The sequence below is a fragment of the Neofelis nebulosa genome, chromosome 9 (genome assembly GCF_028018385.1).
Source record: "Neofelis nebulosa isolate mNeoNeb1 chromosome 9, mNeoNeb1.pri, whole genome shotgun sequence".
In the NCBI taxonomy this organism is placed as follows: domain Eukaryota; kingdom Metazoa; phylum Chordata; class Mammalia; order Carnivora; family Felidae; genus Neofelis; species Neofelis nebulosa.
The window spans coordinates 61500789-61521723 of NC_080790.1; the positions used below are offsets into that span (position 1 = coordinate 61500789).

General features: G+C 43.4%; 2 protein-coding genes across 6 annotated transcripts in view; one reads left to right on the top strand and one right to left on the bottom strand.

The window, feature by feature from the left end:
* USP34 (ubiquitin specific peptidase 34) overlaps positions 1–1382 on the top strand; it is a 253091-nt gene extending 251709 nt beyond the window's left edge. For all 5 annotated transcript variants that reach the window (XM_058683992.1, XM_058683996.1, XM_058683993.1 and 2 more), the window contains one exon: positions 127–1382. In XM_058683992.1, the coding sequence (XP_058539975.1) occupies positions 127–734 (608 nt within the window). In that variant the 3' untranslated portion in view covers positions 735–1382. The remainder of the gene's footprint in view (positions 1–126) is intronic.
* On the bottom strand, positions 1298–19625 carry LOC131486320 (activator of 90 kDa heat shock protein ATPase homolog 2-like). The gene is made up of 7 exons (XM_058686394.1): positions 19433–19625; positions 18034–18224; positions 6957–7063; positions 3445–3591; positions 2938–3039; positions 2307–2358; positions 1298–2167 (listed from the first exon to the last, which is right to left on the bottom strand). Exons 1-7 carry the CDS (start codon positions 19510–19512, stop codon positions 1995–1997), a joined length of 852 nt encoding a protein of 283 aa, XP_058542377.1. The 5' UTR covers positions 19513–19625; the 3' UTR covers positions 1298–1994.
* Positions 19626–20935: the final 1310 nt, after the last annotated feature.

Here is a 20935-nt window from a genome sequence, read left to right on the forward strand (position 1 = left end):
TCTGTTCAGTTGGGTCTCCTGGGTATAAATGCTAAGAACAAAATTTCCCACAAACATCCCCCCCCCCCCCCCCGCCCCGATGTGATCTCTATGACTCCTTTCAGAGAATGATGTTCATTTTTACAGATGATGAAGGGGCAACTCCTGTTAAAAGAAGGCGTGTTAGCAGTGATGAGGAGCACACTGTAGACAGCTGTATCAGCGACATGAAAACAGAAACTAGGGAGGTCCTAACCCCAACTAGCACTTCAGACAATGAGACAAGAGACTCTTCAATTATTGATCCAGGAACCGAGCAAGATCTTCCTTCCCCTGAAAATAGTTCTGTTAAAGAATATCGAATGGAAGTTCCATCTTCGTTTTCAGAAGACATGTCAAGTATCAGGTCACAGCATGCAGAAGAACAGTCCAACGAAGGTAGATTTGAAGACTGTAAAGAGTTCAAGGACCTCCACTGTTCCAAGGATTCTAACCTAGCTGAGGAAGAGTCTGAGTTCCCTTCTACTTCTATCTCTGCAGTTCTCTCTGACTTAGCTGACTTGAGAAGCTGTGATGGTCAAGCTTTGCCCTCCCAGGACCCTGAGGCTGCTCTATCACTCAGTTGTGGCCATTCCAGAGGACTCTTTAGTCACATGCAGCAACACGACATTTTAGATACTCTGTGTAGGACCATTGAATCTACAATCCATGTGATCACAAGGATATCTGGCAAAGGAAACCAAGCTGCTTCTTGACATTAGATGTAGCATGTCTACTACTTTTAAGGTCCCTTCTCTCCATCCCCCACCCCCAAAGCTGTTTGTATAAGTTTTGCTTATTTCTGTTTTTGTGCTTCAGTTTGTCCAGTGCTCTCTGCTTGAATGGCAAGATAGATTTATAGGCTTAATTCTTGGTCAGGCAGAACTCCAGATGAAAAAATTTGCATCTTCAGTATACTTTCTAAAGGGCAATCAGATAACGGATATGTTTTATGTAATTAAGAGTTCACTGTAGTGGCTTTCATTTAATATGGCTGTCTGGGAGGAACAGGGTTCCCTGGCCCTGTACAATGTAATTTAAACTTACAGCATTTTTACTGTGTATAATATGGTGTCCTCTGTGCCAGTTTTGTACCTTATAATAGAGGCAGGTCGCCTCCGATCGCTGTGGTTCTTATTATCAAAATTAAGTTTACTTGTATACGGAACAACCACAAGAAATTTGATTCTGTAAAGAATCCTCTAGCTGTGGCCTGGCAGTATATAAATGGTGCTTTATTTAACAGAATACCTGTGGAGGAAATAAAGCACACTTGATGTAAAAATAATTGTTTTATTTTTATTGACATGACTGATTGATTGCTATTCTGTGCACTTAATTAAACTGATTGTGATGACTTTTCATTTGTTTACATTTAACATTGCTTTAGTCTTCTCAGATGAAAGTAATGAGGACACTGAGCGGGAGGGAAGCATTTCTCCATTATACTCTATTTCCTTAGTGCTGGCGGCGATCCAGAATGTAAGCTGCCCCGCAGCCTGTCGGTCCTCCGCCTGGAGTGCATAACCACTGCGGGGAGTAGCCTGATGACAAGGCCCAAGGCACCTCACTCCAACATGCTTCTGAACACATGGCTGCTATGCTACCTAAAGAGCTACAGACCTTAAAACCCTGAAGTGAAATAAAGGAAAAGTATTGACATGCCACTTATTTTTTTGTCTTCCTGAACTAAAACTACAGAGTGGCTTGCCAGGACAAGCTTTAGTGGGAAACTTCAACTATCTGTACTCAGAGGCTCAATCTGTTCCCAGAGGAGCATCTATGGGAGGTAAGGTTAATACCTAATTTCCACATTGCTTGCTACTTTTAACCCAATGAGAGTCCAAGCGTAGTAAAGATTCAAACAATGTTTTGAATTCTGTAAGAGGTCATGGATTTCATCCAATATAAATTAAGGGTGTTTTCTTTTTTAAAAGGATTGAGAAGAGGTAGACTTACAAAATCTTCTAACTAATTCAACCATTTAGGGTAGTCAGCTTCACTAAACATTTTATTTCTTCAAAATGCTGCTTCTGCCAACAGGATTTCATGCCCTCTTCTTTACAAACAGTAACTCCTTTACAGTCCAACTGCAATTCCGTTTGCCCTGGAGTAGGCACAAAATTCAGTGCAACTGTCGCATGGTGTTCTAGAAGAAAAAGAAGGAGCTTATTACTGCATTATGAAAACTATCCATACAGTACTACAACTGGCTTATTACAGTGGGGGTGGGGGGAGGAATCTTGAGTGTTTCCCAATTCTTATAACAAAGGATACTACTAACATACCTTCTGGCCAGTTCCTATATCTCCATTTCATGACGATCTTTTTATTTGTCAACTAAAAACACGGGAAATTCCCTTAAGACATCTTTTAAAACTTCCAGTGCAACACAGAAAATCCTTTCATTAAAACTCCTGAGTTACTAAAGGTAATCAACAAACAACATACAGTCCCATCTTCCAGGTTATATGCCAGCATCACTGAGAATCCATTGTTCTAGGTGCCACAATGTCCTTAACAGCAGTAACATCAAGGACAGAAGTATAGTGACAGTGGTAACCAAAACTGGGCTGATGTCAAGGGTGACACTGGGCAACACAGACCCTAGTGATTTAGGTGGCAGAAATGTGAAACTTCTAGACCAAGAGTTGAGGGGAATTAACTATACTTCTTTCTTCTAAAACCAGTACAATTACTATGCAACTAAGGCTTCATCTTTATCACTACTTAGTATTTGTAACATTTACTTGTTCTACACCAAGTATACGTAACTTTTTACCATAACCAATTTTATAAACTTCTCAAGTTTCTGTGAACTCAGATAAAAAAGCAAATTAAAAACACAGATTTTTAAAAAGCAATGTAACAGAAGGGTCAGTCCCAGCTTACTTTTCTTTAACCCTAAAGCTTACTTACCAATTCTACATATTCGCCGGTGATTTTCCCATCAAACATTTGGAATGTCCCTTCTTTTTCAGCTACTAATATAGCAAGAGATTTAGAAAATTTCTGCACCAGCTAACCAAGTAAAACATACAAGAGACATGTCATCCCATCATGCCCTATCACCTTTTGAACCTAAAGGCAAAGTATTAACAAAATCATCACTGTGGTTTGGGGTTTTTGTTTTTTTGTTTTTTTCCTAATCCTGAATAGCATTTACTTACAGCTTTCTCTCCTGTTCTGAAAGAGAAAACCCAGTATTGTATCCCCTAAGTGCAGACATATTTCCCTAAAAATGCCCATCTTTTAGCCCCTTAAATTTTTTTAGAAGTTATCCTAAAGCCCTCTATCACCACCACGCTAGGTCTCTTCAATCATAAAAACATGGCTATCTGGGAAACCAAAAACCAGCTCCAGTTCTCAGTGGCACATTTTCTCCCCACATCAGCACTGGGGGCCCTAGCTTGGGAAGTTACTTACATCTTTCACAGTGAAGATGCTGTACAGCTGCTCTACAGTTGGGTCAAACACTTCGGTCATGTGCAGTGTCACCGTGGGGATCCTCACACCCAAACCCGTTGGAGATGAAGCCTGAATCTCAAGAAGAGTAGATGTTCCAAAGGATAACTAAATAGCATGCCAGGAGATAAAGCTACTTAGATTTAAAAATTCAGTCTTTCAGTCTTACCAAAAGGTCCTCAAATTCCACACTATACCTTCCAGACGCATGGAAAGAGCATGAAAAGCCTTTTTAGCACCACCAATCCCAGTTACTGTGAAACAGCTCATTGTGGCTATGAGCTAGCTCCTCGGCTCTGTTCTACTCCCAGGCCATGGCTTAACACCCCAAATCCTACTTGGACAAGTACATATGGCCCAGAGGGCACAAAGATAAGCAGATGAGGGACAACAGCACTTAAGGCCAGAGGCTGTCAATTCCCACCACCAGATTCCAAGAATGGGATCCCAAACCTCCTAAACCAAAAGTCTGAAGCGGTGTTTTCCACTGTGGTAGGTGAACCACAACATCACCAGGTTTTGTAATCTGCCTACCAAAAAACCCTGCCTTTGGAGCATTGTCTTGAACTAAATTCAGTATTTATCCCACAAGAAAGCCTATTTATACATTCCCTTCCCTCAAGGATGAAAGTGTCATTTCATCATTTCCCAAAACAATGCCACAGGATACAAAGATGGATGAACTGGCCTTCCTCACTAGCCTTTGCAGCTCTCCATCATTTAGAGCTTTAAATATTCTCATTAAGTACTTCCTCTTCCCTCCCTACGTATTGGCCACCACAGCTCATACCTGCAAGGTATTCTCCATTTCCTTTTAAATGTCAATTTTAGGGAAGAAGACAATAACCTCACTTCCACGCAGTGCAGGAATTATCTAGGAGTTCCTCAGGAATTATCTCAACTATACCTGTAATACCTTTCATTCATTTGATATTCAACAAAGATGTATTAATAAGCACCTACTATGTGTCAGGCATTGTGCTAGAAGCTGGAGATACAGCAGTCAATAAGACACCTTCCATGCCACCTTAGAGCTTACAGTGTAGCAGGGAAGATAAACAATTATACAAACAACTGAATAAATTATTCCAGAAAAGTCTTAGCAATTCTGTAGGCAAAACAGTTCGCAATGTATACAATGCCGATAGTCACTAATCATGCACTTACTTGTAACTAGCTCTCAACCTCCAGACTACAATTTTTATCCTGCAGCATAAAGAGTTGTTTCGGAAGCCTCAGACATAACCCTAACCTGGAAATCCAAGTACAGAGCAGAACTTGGGTAACTAGAAAAGGGACACACTGGTTCACAAGGGTGGCCTTCTACCCGTCTTAAGTGCCTTCATGTAATCTCCAAGGGCCTCTCTGACCTTGGCGGTGCCTGCAGTTTTCATAAGATCCTTCAGTATATCCCCATCTCCTTTTTACTCCCATTCATCTACAAATCAGAAACATACAAACATAAAAATCTGGTTTGATATACTCTTACAACATCAGGACACATAGCTGGAAGAAGCACTATGACGGTGAGGGAAGGGGAAGAAGTGGATGTGAGAGAGATGTGCCAGGTTTCTTCACAGACTGAAAAGCTATAAGGATTTTTTAATCCAAGGTCCACTGACTGGGTTGATGGCCAGATCTTGAGGGGACTTCTTAGAAATGTGAACTCCTTAATTTGCATACAAAATGTTGTGTGTATATGTGTATGTATTCTATTGATGATGTAGTCACACCCCATGGCTTTTATCAGGGTCTAGAAATGCGCTGTCCAGTATGGTAGCCACTAGCCACATTTGGCTATTGAGCACTTGAAATGTGGCTGGTCTGATTTGAGATGTGCTACGAGTGTGAAATAATACACACAACAGACTTTGAAGATTTAGTACAAAAAAAGACTGTAAAGTAATCCCAATAATTTTGATACTAATTACATGTTTAAATGGTATTTTTATACATTCGGTTAAATAAAAATATAAATATTAAAATTAATTTCATTTGTTTCCTTTAACTTTTTTAATATGGCTACTCGAAAATTTTAAATTCCATATGTGGCTTGCATTGTATTTCTATTGAACAGCGCTGGTCTAGTACCCCAAAGCCAGTGTAATTAGGAAAATTGAGTTCCCATGTAACACGGCCTTGGGCTACATTTTTTTGGTAGGGAGGAAGAAAGGAAGAGGGAGGGAGAAAAAGGGACAGTAAGAGTGGGGAGGAGGCAGACAGAGGGAAGCATCAGAAGGCCATTCTGGCTCTGGCAATGCCTCTGTGGTATTCTCAGAATAAAAAGAGATGTTGGTTTAAAATATTTCACATCCCTATGATTCACTTGAGATGGGTATGGTCCCAGATCCTGGGTCCCACTTTATTCTGTAATGCCACCAAGGGTTGAACCGAAAAGACCAGTTTAATATGCTGATGAAAAACTCTTCATCATGCTGAATATAGTGACGTGAAATCACAGTCCTTAAAGGCATCAACCACATGTCTGAAGATGTGTATGAGACAGCGCCCCCCCCTTTTTTTTTTTTTTTTTTTGAGAGCGAGCAGGAGAGGGGCAGAGAGAGAAAGGGAGACACAGAATCTAAAGCGGGCTCCAGGCTCTGAGCTGTCAACACAGAGCCCAACACAGGGCTCGAACTCATGAACTGTGAGATCATGACCTGAGCTGAAGTCAGATGCTTAACCGACTGAGCCACCCAGGTGCCTGAGACAGCCCCACCTGTATAGCATTTTATAACCTTTAATAAAGGGAGGTTGTATGTTTCTCAGTATGATTTAATTTTTATGTCTTTGTAAGCCTTCATATTTAAATACATTCACAAATCAAAACCCCTTTGTCAAATTATCTTGGTTTGGAAAATACAGCTGCTGTACAAATGGTCCCTCTCCAGAACCAAGCTTTCGGCTCAAGAGGGCAATCACTGAGAATCAAGCCTGGGTGTTCCACAAGGCTCTAGCTCCCAGGAGAACTAGGAGAGCTAATCAAAAGCAACATGGACTAACTAGTTTCTGAAAAACCATGCGATACAATCACAGCTAAAAGCTGAATATTTTCACATTCAAAGGAAACAGCAGAGATGCAGAAACAAAACCCCGTTCACCAAGCTGCACATCCGCCTAAGCACTTAACAGGACATACACTGTCACATTTATCTGATGCCACCCCTGAAAGACGAATTAGTCCCACTTCACAGATGAAAAGGCTGTGGAGGGCGTGGTCACCTGACCAAGGACTACACCTGGTGCATGGGGCAGTCTGGGGCTTCCTCTTCTTTCCTACACGGCTCCACTCCACACCTCACACTGTCCCCCACCCACCCAGCATAGTAAACCTTCTTAGCAAACAAACGCTTTACAATACACCACAACCACCGCACAGGAATCACAAAGTGTATTCAATAGTTTTTCAAATGCCCAACGTATACAGCAGAAGCTTGGACTTAAAAAACAAAACAAAAAAACAGATACCTCACCTCGGTGTCATCTACTTCATTTTCTTCAGAAAGGCTGAGTATTTCAATCAATCCCTTGTGCTTTGCACCAGATTCTTTAATTACACTTGAAATGAACAAAATACATTCTTCAATTGTAAAGTAACAACTGGTTTATGCCAAACTGCCTTAACTAAACAGCCCACCCTCCACAAAGGGTGCACCACAGATGGTGACAAGGCAAGCTCAAGGCTTTCCCAGCACACAGGTGTTCTGGCCCACAACAGAGATAGGCAAACAGGAAATGTGGAGGTAAAACCCAGCCAATGAAAGTGCACACAAAATGAGGGGCCAGGTGGAGGCATGAGACGAGTAAGTGGGCCTTTAACCCATGTTTCTGTTTTCCTCCCCCAATAATCTTTACCAGGATCAAGGCAGGATAAAGGGCTGTCTTGAAGAGCAGTCACATAAGGGATGGGAGGCCAGAAAGGGGCACGGAGTTGCAATCATGGAAAGTGTGAAGGGAGACAGGCTGTGACTTAGGGAAGTTGTGCTTGGGCCCCACGCAGCTAGATTTCTTTCAATACCAAAGTGCTGATTTCAGTGACAACATCAAGATGGCAATGTAGTTATTCCCAACTTCAGTCCCCCTCACAAGACCAACTAGCAGCTATCCACAGGCAAGACACCACTGAGAATCCCAGAATGCAGAGGCAAGGGAGATGCACCCTTGGTGGACCAAAGACAAAGAAGGACCAAAGAGAAGGGTAAGAGAAGTGGTAACACTGACCAAACTGCCCCTCCTGAGGCCAGCACAGAGCTGTGGTTTCTTCAATGGGAAAAAAAGTGGACATCCAGATCCCCGAGCATTGTGGGATGCTTCCCAGGAAGCCCATCTGGGGTCTCAGCTAACAGGGACCACTGGGAATCAGAAGCGGGGGCAGGGCTTTCAATAACCAGAGCGCAGATCTTGTTGGACGGTGTTCTTGCTTGCAGCAGTGCATGAGCAAAGATCCCAGCCAGTGACTCTGCCCATCTGCAGAGCTCAGCTGGTACCCTATGTGACCAGGGCACTTGGTTGGCGATTATGCCTGATTTGGACTCCTAGTCAACTGGCTGAAACCAGCTGTAGAGCCCATTCTACTGCCCCACCCAAGCAAAGAAGTAAATTTGCAGACCCACTCAACTGCTGACAGAAGCCCGACCACAGAATCTGGGCAGCCACAGAGCCCATCCTCTAGCCCCACTTGGGCAGGAAGCCAAACCAGCAGCCCTGCCCAACTGTTCAGCACAGCTTCTGGTCCTATAAGCAGGGAGCCTGAAGAGTGTCCCTAAGCAGCCTTGAAGCCCAGCCTACAATTCTGCCCAAATGCTGGACACATCTTGTGGCCTTGCCCAGATAGGGAGCACAGGCAGTGACCCTACCCAGCCACAGAGCACAGTCCCTAGCCCCAACCAACTACAGGATACAGCTGGAGGTCCATCCCCACCAGAGAACCCAGCCAGCAATGTTGCTCAACAGCAGAGCACAACCAGAGGCTACCTGATCTCGAAACCAGGCCTGCAGACTTCTGGGGCACAGTCTGATCACAGAGCACAGCCTGAGATCAGGTCCAATCATGAAACTCTGCCTGTGGCCTGACCTCAACAGAGTCTAGCCAGCAGAACCATCTGGTCAGGATGGTCTAAGACCCCACCCAACCAGGAGCAATGGTGGAGACCCACCCATAGTGCTGCCCAATCAGAGCCCAACCAGTGGCACTGCCTTTCCAGAGGACACATCCAGTAACCCCACCGGATCAGAGGTAACTACAGAGCCCAGCTAGTGACCCCAAGTGACCATGTAACACAGCCAACAGCCACACCCAGTCCGAAAGCCTGCCCAGCAGCCCTGCTTGAACACAGAGCCCAACAAGCAGACCCACCCTACCAAGAAGCCCAGCTAGTAGAGCCCTGACCCCCAACCACAGAGCATGAGCAGTGGTCTCACCCAACTAGAAACCCTGACAGCATGCCCTGCCTACCATGAATGCTACTAGCTGACCCACCCAGTAACCCATTCAAGCTAAGCTGAATGGTGAAGATTTTTCCTACTGAAGCAAACTGGTAAAGTCTGGAAAAGGAAACCACTTATATGTGCAGATACCAATGCAAGGAATTAAGGCTCATGAAGAATCAGGTAAACATGACACCACCAAAGGAAACTAACAAAGCTCCAATAACAGATCCTAAAGAAATGGAGATCCATGAACTATATAATCAGTAATTAAGAATAAACCTCTGGGGCACCTGGGTGGCTCAGTCAGTTGAGCATCCAACTTCAGCTCAGGTCATGATCGTACCACTTGTGGGTTCGAGCCCCAAATCAGGCTCTGTGCTGACAGCTCAGAGCCCAGAGCCTCCTTCAAATTCTGTGTTTCTGTCTCTCTCTGCCCCTCCCCAACGCTTTCTTTCTCTCTCAAAAATAAACAAACGTTTTTTTAAAAAAAGAATCAATTTCTTGGGGAGCCTGGGTGGCTAAGTTGGTTGAGCGTCCAACTCTTCATTTTGGCTCAGGTCATTGTCCCAGGGTCATGAGATTGAGCCCCGCATCAGGCTCCACACTGAAGCCTGCTTGGGATTCTCTCCCTCTGCCCCTCTCCCCCACTTGCACTCTTCTCTCTCTAAAATAAATTTAAAATTTTTTTTAATTAAAAAAAAAGTTACGTTTTAACTAGGACAGACAATTAAATAAAATTAAGAAAATAATACATGAGCAAAATGAGAAGTACCACAACGAAAAAAAGCAGAAATCCCAGAGCTGAAGAATACAATGACTGAAGAACTGCACAGAAAGCTTGAACAGCTAAATTGACCAAGCAGATATAAGAACTAGTGAATGAGAAGATAGGTTATTTGAAATTGGCATCATAAAAACATAAGAATGTGACGGGCTCCTGGGTGGCTCAGTTGGCTAAGCACTGGCCTTCGGCTCAGGTGATGATCTCAAAGTTCATGAGTTTGAGCCCCACATCAGGCTCTGTGCTGACAGCTCAGAGCCTGGAGCCTGCTTCAGATTCTGTGTCTCCCTCTCTCTCTGCCCTTCCCCCACTCATGCTCGGTCTCTCTCAAAAGTAAATAAATATTAAAAAAAAATTTTTAAACATAAGAATGTGTAAAATCCACCAATAACAGTAATATACATAGTATATATATATTAAGAGTAAATATATAGTCAAAGTTAGATCTAATATTGTAATGGTGTTGCATAATTCAATTACAACTCTAATTTAAAAGCTAAACATACTAAAAATGATCCTAACTACAATAATTTATTACTAGATACAGAATATAAAAATATGCAAATTATAACATCAAGAACCTAAAATATGAGGAAGGCAGAAGTATAAATTTCTGTATGCTATCAAAGGTCTTAGTAGTTTAAATAGCATGTTATAAATATAAGACATTTCATGTACGTCTCAGGGTAACGACCTGAGGAAAACCTGTAGTAGGTACACAAAAGATTATGATAAAGGAGTTAAAGCACACCACCACAAAAAGGCATGAGATCACCAAGGAAGACAGCAAGAGAAGAAGCAAGAACATTGGATCTACAAAACAGGCAACAACAAAATGGCAAGTGTAAGTTGTTACCTATCAAGAATTACTTTAAACATAAACCATTAAATTCTCCAATCAAAAGACACAGAATGGCTGAGTGGATTAAAAAGAAATAAGAGACAACATCCAATAATCTGCTGCCTGTAACACAGAGGCTCACTTTAGCATGATAGTGAGAGTGAGGGGGTGAAAAAGATATTTCAAGCAAATGGCAACCAAAAAACAAAAAAGCAGGAGTAGCTTACTTGTGTTAAACAAAATATTAAGAAAAAAAGATGGTCAAAAAAACCTAAGTAAGGTTGTTATATAATGGTAAAGGGATCAATCCATCAAGAAGATATAACAACTGTAAATATTTATGTACCTAACATTGAAGCACCTAAATATATAAAGCAAATACTGATAGATTAACTAAAAGGAGAAATAACTGGCAATATAATAATAATTGGAGATTTTAATACCCCATACTCAACAGTGGAGAGATCACCCAGACAAAAAATCAATAAGGAAACAGCAGATTTGAACATTATAGACCAAATGGAACTAACAGACATATACAGAACAATCCTTTAAATATCAACAGAATGTACATTCTTCTCAAGGATCCACACAACATCTTCTGGGATAAATCACACTGGACACTAAACAAGTCTCAACAAATTAAAAAATATAAAAATTATAATAAGTATCTTTTCAAACCACAATGGTATGAAACTAGAAAGTAGTAACAGGAAGAAAGCTGGAAAATTCACAGATACATGGAAATTAAATAAAACATTTCTGAACCAATGGCTCAAAGAAATCAAAAGGGAAATTTTAAAAATAACTTGAGACAGGAGTGCCTGGGTGGCTCAGACAGTTAAGAGGCCAACTTCGGCTCAGGTCATGATCTCACTGGTTCATGAGTTCGAGCCCCACGTCAGGCTCTGCACTGACAGCTCGGAGCCTGGAGCCTGCTTCGGATTCTGTGTCTCCCTCTCTCTCTGCCACCCCACCCCACCCCACGCCCCCGCCACACACTGTCTCTCTCAAAAATAAACAAACATTAAAAAATAAAAACTTTTAAAAAATTAAAAAAAAATAACTTGAGACAAATAATAGAAACACACACACCAAGACCTATGGGATGTAGAAAAAACAGTTCTAAGCAGGAAGTTTGTAGTGATGAGCACATAAATCAAGAAGAAGAAGATTTCAAATAAAGAACCTAACCTTATACCTCAACGAGCCAGAAAAAAACAAAGCCCAAAGTTATCAGAAGAAAGCAAATAAGAAGCATCTATAGATTCAATGCAATCCCTATCAAAATGCCAATGGAATTCTAAAATTTACATGAAACCACAAAACACCCTGAACAGGCAAAGCAATCCTGAGAAGGAAAAACAAAGCTGGAGGCATCATAATTCCTGATTTCAAACTTCACTACAAAACTACAGAGATCAAAACAAAATAGTAGTGACATGAAAACAGACAAAGACCAATGGAACAGAATCAAGAGCCCAGAAATAAATCCATACATATATGGTCAACTTATATTTGACAACGTAAGCAAGAATACTCAGTGGGTAAAAGACAGTCTCTTCATTAAATGGTACTGGGAAGGTGTACCTGCATGGCTCAGTCGGTTAAGTGTCCAACTTCAGCTCAAGTCACAATCTCATGGCTCATGGGTTTGAGCCCCATGTCGGGCTCTGTGCGGACAGCTCAGAGCCTGGAGCCTGCTTCGGATTCTGTGTCTTCCTCTCTCTCTGCCCCTCCCCTGCTCATGCTCTCTCAAAACTAAATAAACATTAAAAATTTGTTTTAATAAATAAATGCTACTGGGAAAACTTAATATTCACATGCAAAAGACTGACACACTGGACCCCTATCTTATACCACTCAAAAAAACTAATTCAAAATGAACTAAAGACTGAAATGTTAAGATTTGAAACCATTAAACTCCTAGAAGGAGGATAAAAGCTCCCTGACAGCAGTCTTGGCAATGATTTTTGGATGTAACACCAAAACCACAAGGAACAAAAGCGAAACAAGTAGGACCATCTCAAACTAAAAAGCTTCCGCAAAGAAAAAAATCAGTCAACAAAATGAAAGGGCAACATGCAGAATGGGAGAAAATATTTGTAAACCTTATATGATAAGAAGTTAATATCCAAAGTATATAAGGAACTCCTAAAACCTGACAACCACCAAAAAAAAAAAAAAAAGAAAGAAATAATAATCCCAGTAAAAATGGGCAAAGTACATAAATAGACACTTACGCAAAGGAGATGTTTAAATGGATGACAGGTACATGAAAAGGTACTCAACATACTAATCATCAGGGAAATGCAGATCAAAATCACAATGAGGGGGCATGTGGGTAAAGCAGCTGACTCTTGATTTTGGCTTAGGTCATGATCTCATGGTGGTAAGATCAAGCCGGGAGTGGGAGCTTGGGAGTCTCAGTGTGGAACCTGCTTAGGATTCATTCTCTTTCCCTTTCTCTTTCTCTCTTTGTCTTTCTCTTTCTCTCTCTCTCTTTCTCTCTCCCCCTCCTCTCCCTCTCCCCCACTTGCACATGCACGCTCTCTCAAAAATTAAAAAAACAAAACAAAACAAAAAGATCTATGGGAACAGGGGCACCTAGGTGGCTCAGTTGGTTGAACGTCTGACTCTTGATTTTGGCTCAGGTCATGATCTCAGGGTCATGGGATCAAGCCCCCATTCGAGCTCCGAGCTGGGTGTGGAGACTGCTTGGAATTCATTCTCATATTCCCTCTCTCTCTCTCTCTCTCTCTCTCTTCCTCTCCCGCTGCCCCTCTCTCCTGCTCTCTCTCTCTCTCAAAAATAAAATAAAATAATTTTAAGTTTAAAAAACAAAAAACCAAATCACAATGAGGGATCACCCTACATGTGCTGGAATGGCCAGGATCAGAAAGAGGTAACAAGTGTTGGTGAGGATGTGGACAACAGGGAACCCTTGTGTGCTGTTGGTGGGAATGCAAATTGATGCAGCCACTGTGGAAAACTGGATGGAGGTTCCTCAAAAAAATTGAAACAGAAGTACCGTATGATCCAGCAATCCCACTTCTGGGTATACCAGTAAAACCTTGGTTTGTAACCAGAATTCGTTCCAGAAACATGCTTGTAATCCAAAGCATTTGTCTACCCAAGTGTTTTCAAGTTGTGCTTGTTGTGGGCTCAGTTGTGATCGGTTGTGATCATGTGCTATTTGGCGTCACCTACTATTCGCACTGCAAGATATTGCTCATTTACTGAGTTAAAATTTACTGGAAATGTTTGCTTGTCTTGCAGAACGCTCACAGAACAAGTTACTCACAATCCAAGGATTTACTTATATCCAAAGGAAATAACATCACTATCTAAGAGACATCTGCACCTCCATGTTGACTACAGCATTATTTACAGTTGCTAACACATGGAAACAACTGAAGTATCCACTGATGGATAAATGGATAAAGAAAATGTGGTGTACACACACACACACACACACACTATTATTCAGTCATAAAAAAAAAAAGGAAATCCTGCTATTTGGAACAACATGGATGGACCCTGCGGGCATTATGCTAAGTGAAAAAAAGTCAGACAACGACAAAAATGGTATCTCATTTACATGTGAAATCTAAAAAATCAAACTCCTAGAAACGGAGAGTAGTTTGGTGGTTGCAGGGAGCCAGTGGTGTTGAAGGTGGTCAAAGGAAACAAAGGGTCCAAACTTCCAGTTACAGGAAGAGTAAGTTCTGAGGATGTAATATACAGCCTGATGACTACAGTTAACATTATTATATTATATATTTGAAAGTTAGTAAGAAAGTAAACCTGAAAAGTTCTCAACATACACACACAAAAATGGTAACTATATGGGATGAGAGATGTGTTAACTAACCTTATTGTGATCATCATTTCTAATACACACACACACACACACACACACCCCATCAGGCCATATACCTTAACCTTATACAGTGTTATAAATCAACTGTGTCTCAATAAAGGTGGGAAAAATTAAAGTTTAATTTAAAAAAGAAAAAAAAAAAACGACCAGTGTTGACTCTTCCCCAGAGGGTCCCACTTGCCACCTCTGGGTCTCACTGCTAGAGGAGAAAAGCACAAGGGGTGAGGGTAGGGCATCCTCAGCCTGCCCTCTAGCTGCTGTCTTGGAGTAGCTGAGTCTTATCTCATAAAGGAGGTGGTTGCCACTTTGAGGTGAGGGAGACAGAAGAGACACAAGGCCACGAGATTCCATGGGACACTCGGAGCCCTGTGCTGGGGGTGGGCTAGGGTGAGGGTGTAAGGTGCCAGACCCTGCCATGTCCAGCCAACAGCAGACAATGAAGGAGCAACAGAGAGAAAACCTCTAGCCAGAAGGTCCCAGGCAGGAGTGGACTTTTGACACTTGCGGAGCACCTTCCTGGGCTCAAGCCCAGCTCTAGCAAAGCGGCCAGTAGGGCAAAAGCCCAAGGCCAGCTTGCTGTGGAACTCTCTAACCCAACTCTCAAGAAAGGAGCTGACTCCTGGGCAAAGGCCCAAACTTTAACTCAGTACAATCTTCTACAACTAGATCTCTCCCTCTCCCCTCCTCTTCCTTTTCCCCTTTGTCTTCATATCCATGATTATTTCAACAAGTATTCATTGAGCCCAGACTGTCTGTCAGCCAGGAACTAGGCACCACGGCAGAAACTTACTCTTTTAACAAACACACAACGTTCCAGACAGTGATCTGGGCCTGGAAACAAAACCAATCCATCCCTAACCAAATGACTTAAAGAATGAAAACAACACAAATGTTCATCAGCTGATGAACAGATAAACAAAACATGCTATATCTGTACAACAGAATATCATTCAACCATAAAAAGGAATGAAACATGCTACAACATGGATGAGTCTTGAAAACATTATGCTAAGTGAAAGGAGCCAATCACCTCCATGTGTTACCCAAAACTATAAAAGTCCTAGAAGAACACAGGCAGTAATTTCTCTGACACTAACCACAGCATCTCTTTTCTAGATATGTCTCCTGAGGTAAGGAAAATAAAAGCAAAAATAAACTATTGCGATTACATCAAAATAAAAAGCTTCTGCACAGCAAAGGAAATGATCAACAAAACTAAAAACCTACTGAATGGGAGAATATATTTGCAAAAGATATATCCAATAAAGGATTAGTATCCAAAAGGTACAAAGAAATTATACAGGGGTGCCTGGCTGGCTCAGTCAGTACAGCCTGTGACTTTTGATCTCGGGGTTGTGAGTTTGAGCCCCACAATGGACGCAGAGCTTACTTTAAAAAATAAAAATATTTTTTTGAAAATAAAAAACTTCTATAACTCAACACCAAAAAAATAAATAATCCAATCTAAAAATGGGCAAAAGACATGAACAGACATTTCTCCAAAGAAGACATACAGATGGCGAACAGACACATGAAAAGATGTTCAACATCACTAATCATAAGAGAAATGCGACTCAAAACCACAATGAGAGATCACCTCACATCTATCAAAATGGCTAAAATCAAAAATACAAGAAACAGGGCACTGGGCTGCCTCAGTCAGAAGGGCAGGCTTGATCTTGGGGTCATGAGTTTGAGACCCACATTGGGTGTAGAGATTACTTAAATAAATATTTTAAAAAACAACAACAGGAGAAATAACAAGTGTTGGTAAGGATGTGGAGAAACGGGAACCCTCTTGTACTGTTGGTGGGAATGCAAACTGGTGCAGCTACTGTGGAAAACAGTGTGAAGTTTCCTCAACAAATTAAAAATAGAACTACCCTATGATCCAGAAATCACACTACTGGGTATTTACCCAAAGGAAATGAAAACACTAATTCAAAAATATGTGCACCCCTATATCTATTGCAGCATTATTTACAATAGCCAAATTATGGAATATTTTATTCCAATATATATATATATGTGTGTGTGTGTGTGTGTGTGTGTATATATATATATATATATATAAACATATACACACACACACACACACACGAAGTATTATTCAGCCACAAAAAAAAAAAGAAATCTTGCCATATGCAACAACATAGATGGATCTCAAGATCCATCCAACATTTAATAAGTCAGAAAACGACACATACCATATGATTTCACTCATATGTGGAATTTAAGATGAGACTGAGTAATATATACAATTGTTCAATCCCTATATTGTACATCTGAAACTAATTTAACACTTATGTTAACTATACTGGTGTTAAAATTAAAAAAAAAGGGGGGGAGGGTCATTCACAAAAGACCACATACTCTAGGATTCCATTCATAGAAGTGTCCAGAAGAGGCAAATCCACTGAGACAGAAAACAGATCAGTGGTTGCCAAAGACTGGGAAATGACTGCTAACGAGTTCAGGGGTTTTTGTGAGTGATGAAAATGTTCTAAAATCAACTGTAGTGACGGCTGCACAACTCTGTGAGTGTGCTGGAAACCACTGAACTGCATACTTTACATGAATGAACTATATGGTATGTGAATCAGATCTCAATAAAGCTGGTATTTTTAAAAATCCCTGCCCTGATGAATGGGGGCTGGAGGGCAACCAGATAAATAAAATATTTAAGTAACCATATAAAGATACCAAATAACAGTGCTGTGGGGGAAAATAAAGTGGGAAGGGAGACAGTACAAAGAAGGGACCTGCGATCTTTGTATAACAGAGATAGGTGGCTTCACTCAGGACAAGGACCTGAAGGACCCAAAAGAGTCCGCATGCAGAGAAGAGTGTTCCAGCAGCTCCAGAAAACTCTAGGGCTCACAAGTGCCTGGCAGACAAGAGTCCAGCTGCAATCAAAGAGCTCTAAGCAGGGGCGCCTGGGTGGCTCAGTCAGTTAAGCGTCCGACTTCGGCTCAGGTCATGATCTCACAGTCTGTGAGTTTGAGCCCCACGTCGGGCTCTGTGCTGACCGCTCAGAGCCTGGAGCCTGTTTCAGATTCTGTGTCTCCCTCTCTCTCTGACCCTCCCCCGTTCATACTCTGTCAATCCCTGTCTCAGAAATAATTAAACATTAAAAAAAAAAATTAAAAAAAAAAAAAAAAGAGCTCTAAGCAGCTGTGTGATGGGAGAAAGGGAAGCCCCCAGCTTGTTGGACATGACAGAAGGGTATCTGTAACTATGAAGACCATTTCAGGGGCCAATAAGTGCTAGGCTCATATCAGTTCTAAAAATATCTGCTGAGGGGCGCCTGGGTGGCGCAGTCGGTTAAGCGTCCGACTTCAGCCAGGTCACGATCTCGCGGTCCGTGAGTTCGAGCCCCGCGTCGGGCTCTGGGCTGACGGCTCGGAGCCTGGAGCCTGTTTCCGATTCTGTGTCTCCCTCTCTCTCTGCCCCTCCCCCGTTCATGCTCTGTCTCTCTCTGTCCCAAAAATAAATAAAAAATGTTGAAAAAAAAATTAAAAAAAAAAAAAATATCTGCTGAACAAGTGAATGATAAATGAACCAACTCTGCCCCAAGGCTGCCTCCAGCCCTAGCTGTCCCCTGAGCCCCATTACCTTTCCAGCTCAGTCTGATGTTCCACTCATAGAAGAAAATCAGCTTTCCTTTGCGGCTGCTGCAAGAAGCCTCACCTTCTACCTGCTTCAGCTCACTGATCACACGGTGTCCAGTCTCATTCTCCACGACGATGCCCACCAGGAGGTCGCGGAGCTTCCCCTTGGACAAGCTGGTAGCATCCTGCTCTGTCCTGCCAGGGACCAGAAAGGCAGAGCCATGAATGGAAGCCCCAGCTGGTATCCACATGCCCAGGCTGGGGCATCAGGTCAGTGAGATCCGCTCATCTCCTCTCAGGCAGTCTTGACAGACCTACCAATCTCAAAGTTCCAAATGTGCTTCTTAAATCAGATTTCCACCAAATATCTTTTCATATTCCCGCTCAGTTCCTTAGGATACTATTATCCACTATGTAAAGTAGTATTTTGTCTTCAAAACACTAGCTTATTTGGGGGCAAGGGGTCTAGCAATCTCACCCATTGGAAATGGATGGGCAAAGTGGCCATACAAAAAGGCAGTAATAACCGAATTAATTTTAATCACAAGACAAATGATCAAGTGTTTTCACACATATATTATCTCATGCAATCTTCCCAAATAAATGCTTCCATTTTAGGAAGTGGAAACGAGGTGAGAGAAGTCCCTGATGTGTCATGGTGACGGTGCTGGGAAAGGAGAGGCCAGGGCTCCCTCAATAAGCCGCTCACAAGCTGACGGCTTTACTCTGCCCTGACCTGCCTCAACATCAGCTTGATGGCCTTGAGGTAACACAGCCCTCAGTGATGCTGCATCACCTCCTGAAACTCTGGGGCAGAGAGGGCGGCAAGTATTAAGCCCATGTTCCAGATGACATCCAAAAAGGATGTGCAACCGCTCAAACTCCTAGAAGGCGGGGCTCACTAAAAGCCAATCGAGTTAGATCTACAGCTGAGAGCCAATTTCCTGTTCTTTCCACTACACGCAGACCAACGGACAAGCGCGCACACACGCGCACACTCTAGCTCCTTTTAACTTCTAGAAACAACAAGAGGGGTGGGGGGTGGGGGAGTCTTAAGGTCACAGACTGTCAAAGTTGAACAGGTAAGTCAGATACCATTCGTGGGGCCCAAACCAAGTTTCATAAGAAGGAAACAAGTTCCACAGCCAAGTGCAGATAAGCCCCCAGGTCTCCGGACTCACCTGAGGCTTATTTACAGCAGCGCTCTGAGCAGCTGCGGGGGCGGGGAGAATCCTCTGCACCTGTGCAGGCCCCGCCCTACGGAGGGAGCGCCGCGGCCCGAGAGGCCTGGCTACCCCACCCCGCAGGGCACCCGGAGCCCGGTGCTCGCAGAGGGGCCCCACCATCCGGCCCGCCGCTGCGGAGGAGGAGGCCCGAAAGCCCCGGCCCCCGCCCGGCCGCACCAGTGCCAGTTGTTCACATTGGTCCCGTCCTCCCGCTCCTCCACGATCCAGCGCGGGTCCCCCTGGCCCCATTTGGCCATGTCTACGCTGACGGAGCGGCCTCCGCGGAGAACAAGAAAGGGCCTCCGTGCGGGATGCCCTGCGGCTCCGTAGCGACGTTTCCGGCCTCCGAGCCCGAGATCCGAGCGTTCGCGGCGCCCAGAAGGTGCCAGAAAATCCCGCCCCCTGCGCCGCCCCGCCCCGCTGCGGGGCGCGGAGAGAGCAGGAGCCCTGCCGGGGATCCGGGAGGCGGGGTCGCGCGGAGCAGTGCAGTGTTGGGGCCGGGAGGCCGCGAAGGCCAAACGGGGCCGCACGGTCTGGGAGGCAGGGGTGATGGGGGCAAGGCGTCCGAGAGGTACGGCTGGAGAGGGGCGCGAGCCAGGAGCCCCGGGCCCGCCAGGGGACTCGCAAGTGCAGAGCCCAGGAAGGGGACCTTCGGCCGCCTGCAAAAAACCGAGACGCCGTTTAAGGATTCTTTATTACTATCGCAGTGATCATTTTCAGTGCAAGCAAGTGGTGGGTAAGGGACGCCTGAGGGAGGTATTGGGGATGCAGCTGGCAGGCTGTCAGCGGCCCCGCTAACGGTATTCGGTGAACCTGGTCCTGGAGGATGCGCCCCGAGCACTCGATCACCCTGTTCGCGGTGCGACAGACTCCAGCTCGGAGCGCGCGCACGGTGCGCTGTGGTCTGTGCTGTGCGCACGCTCTTCACGCCGCAGTCCTACTCTGTTCCTGCAGAGTTGGTTCACCCTGGTTCTCACGCCTTTCCAACACCTGTGCAAGCAGCACGAACTGCCAAGTTCTGTTACTTCAGAAATGTTTACATTCTATGCACGTAATAATCCTTCATAGATGACCAAAGAATGTGATTGCAAGCAAAAAAAAAAAAAAAAAAAGTGATAGCAAGCGCCTATTATTGGAGCTTACAGCAATTTTTCAATAATTAAGTGGATGTTGATGACTTCTTTCACAAGTTTTCACCGTCCTACAAAAACTTTGCACCAACTATATGGACACTGTTACTAAGATGTCAATGGATATTTATTTAGCAGGGAAAACGAATAATGACAATGAAAGGGTGGAAGTACCTGGCTGTTTTCTTCCTTTGCCTGTGTTCTGTGCTCGTCAAATTTACTGGGGGAGAACATTTTCTCCATTTGCTTACTGGAGCTGCTACATTCCAACATCATCTTCAGAAAAGCTATCCCAGTTGAGTCAACAAAATAACATTGATCCCCAAACAAAATAACATTGTAATTTCACCTTTCATAGCTTTACTTCACCAAAGGCATGAACACTGACACGAGGTGTCAAATAAGGAAGAATTGCAGTGGCAATAGTAGGTGGGCATCGTTTTCTTGTGGATTCGCTGTTTCATCTTTTATCTAATTCATAAAGACGGGCACCTGTCTGCCTCAGTCCATAGAGCATGCCTCTCTTGGTCTCGGGGTCCTGAGTTTGTTC

What these genes read in the sequence shown, in the direction of transcription:
- LOC131486320 (XM_058686394.1), bottom strand. Translation starts at nt 19,512, where the DNA reads ATGGCCAAATGGGGCCAGGGGGACCCGCGCTGGATCGTGGAGGAGCGG. An exon ending in AATGTGAACAACTGGCACTG is followed by an intron (nt 18,225 to 19,432) that starts GTGCGGCCGGGC and finishes GGTCCCTGGCAG; the next exon opens with GACAGAGCAGGATGCTACCA. An exon ending in CCGGCGAATATGTAGAATTG is followed by an intron (nt 2,359 to 2,937) that starts GTAAGTAAGCTT and finishes CCGTGTTTTTAG; the next exon opens with TTGACAAATAAAAAGATCGT.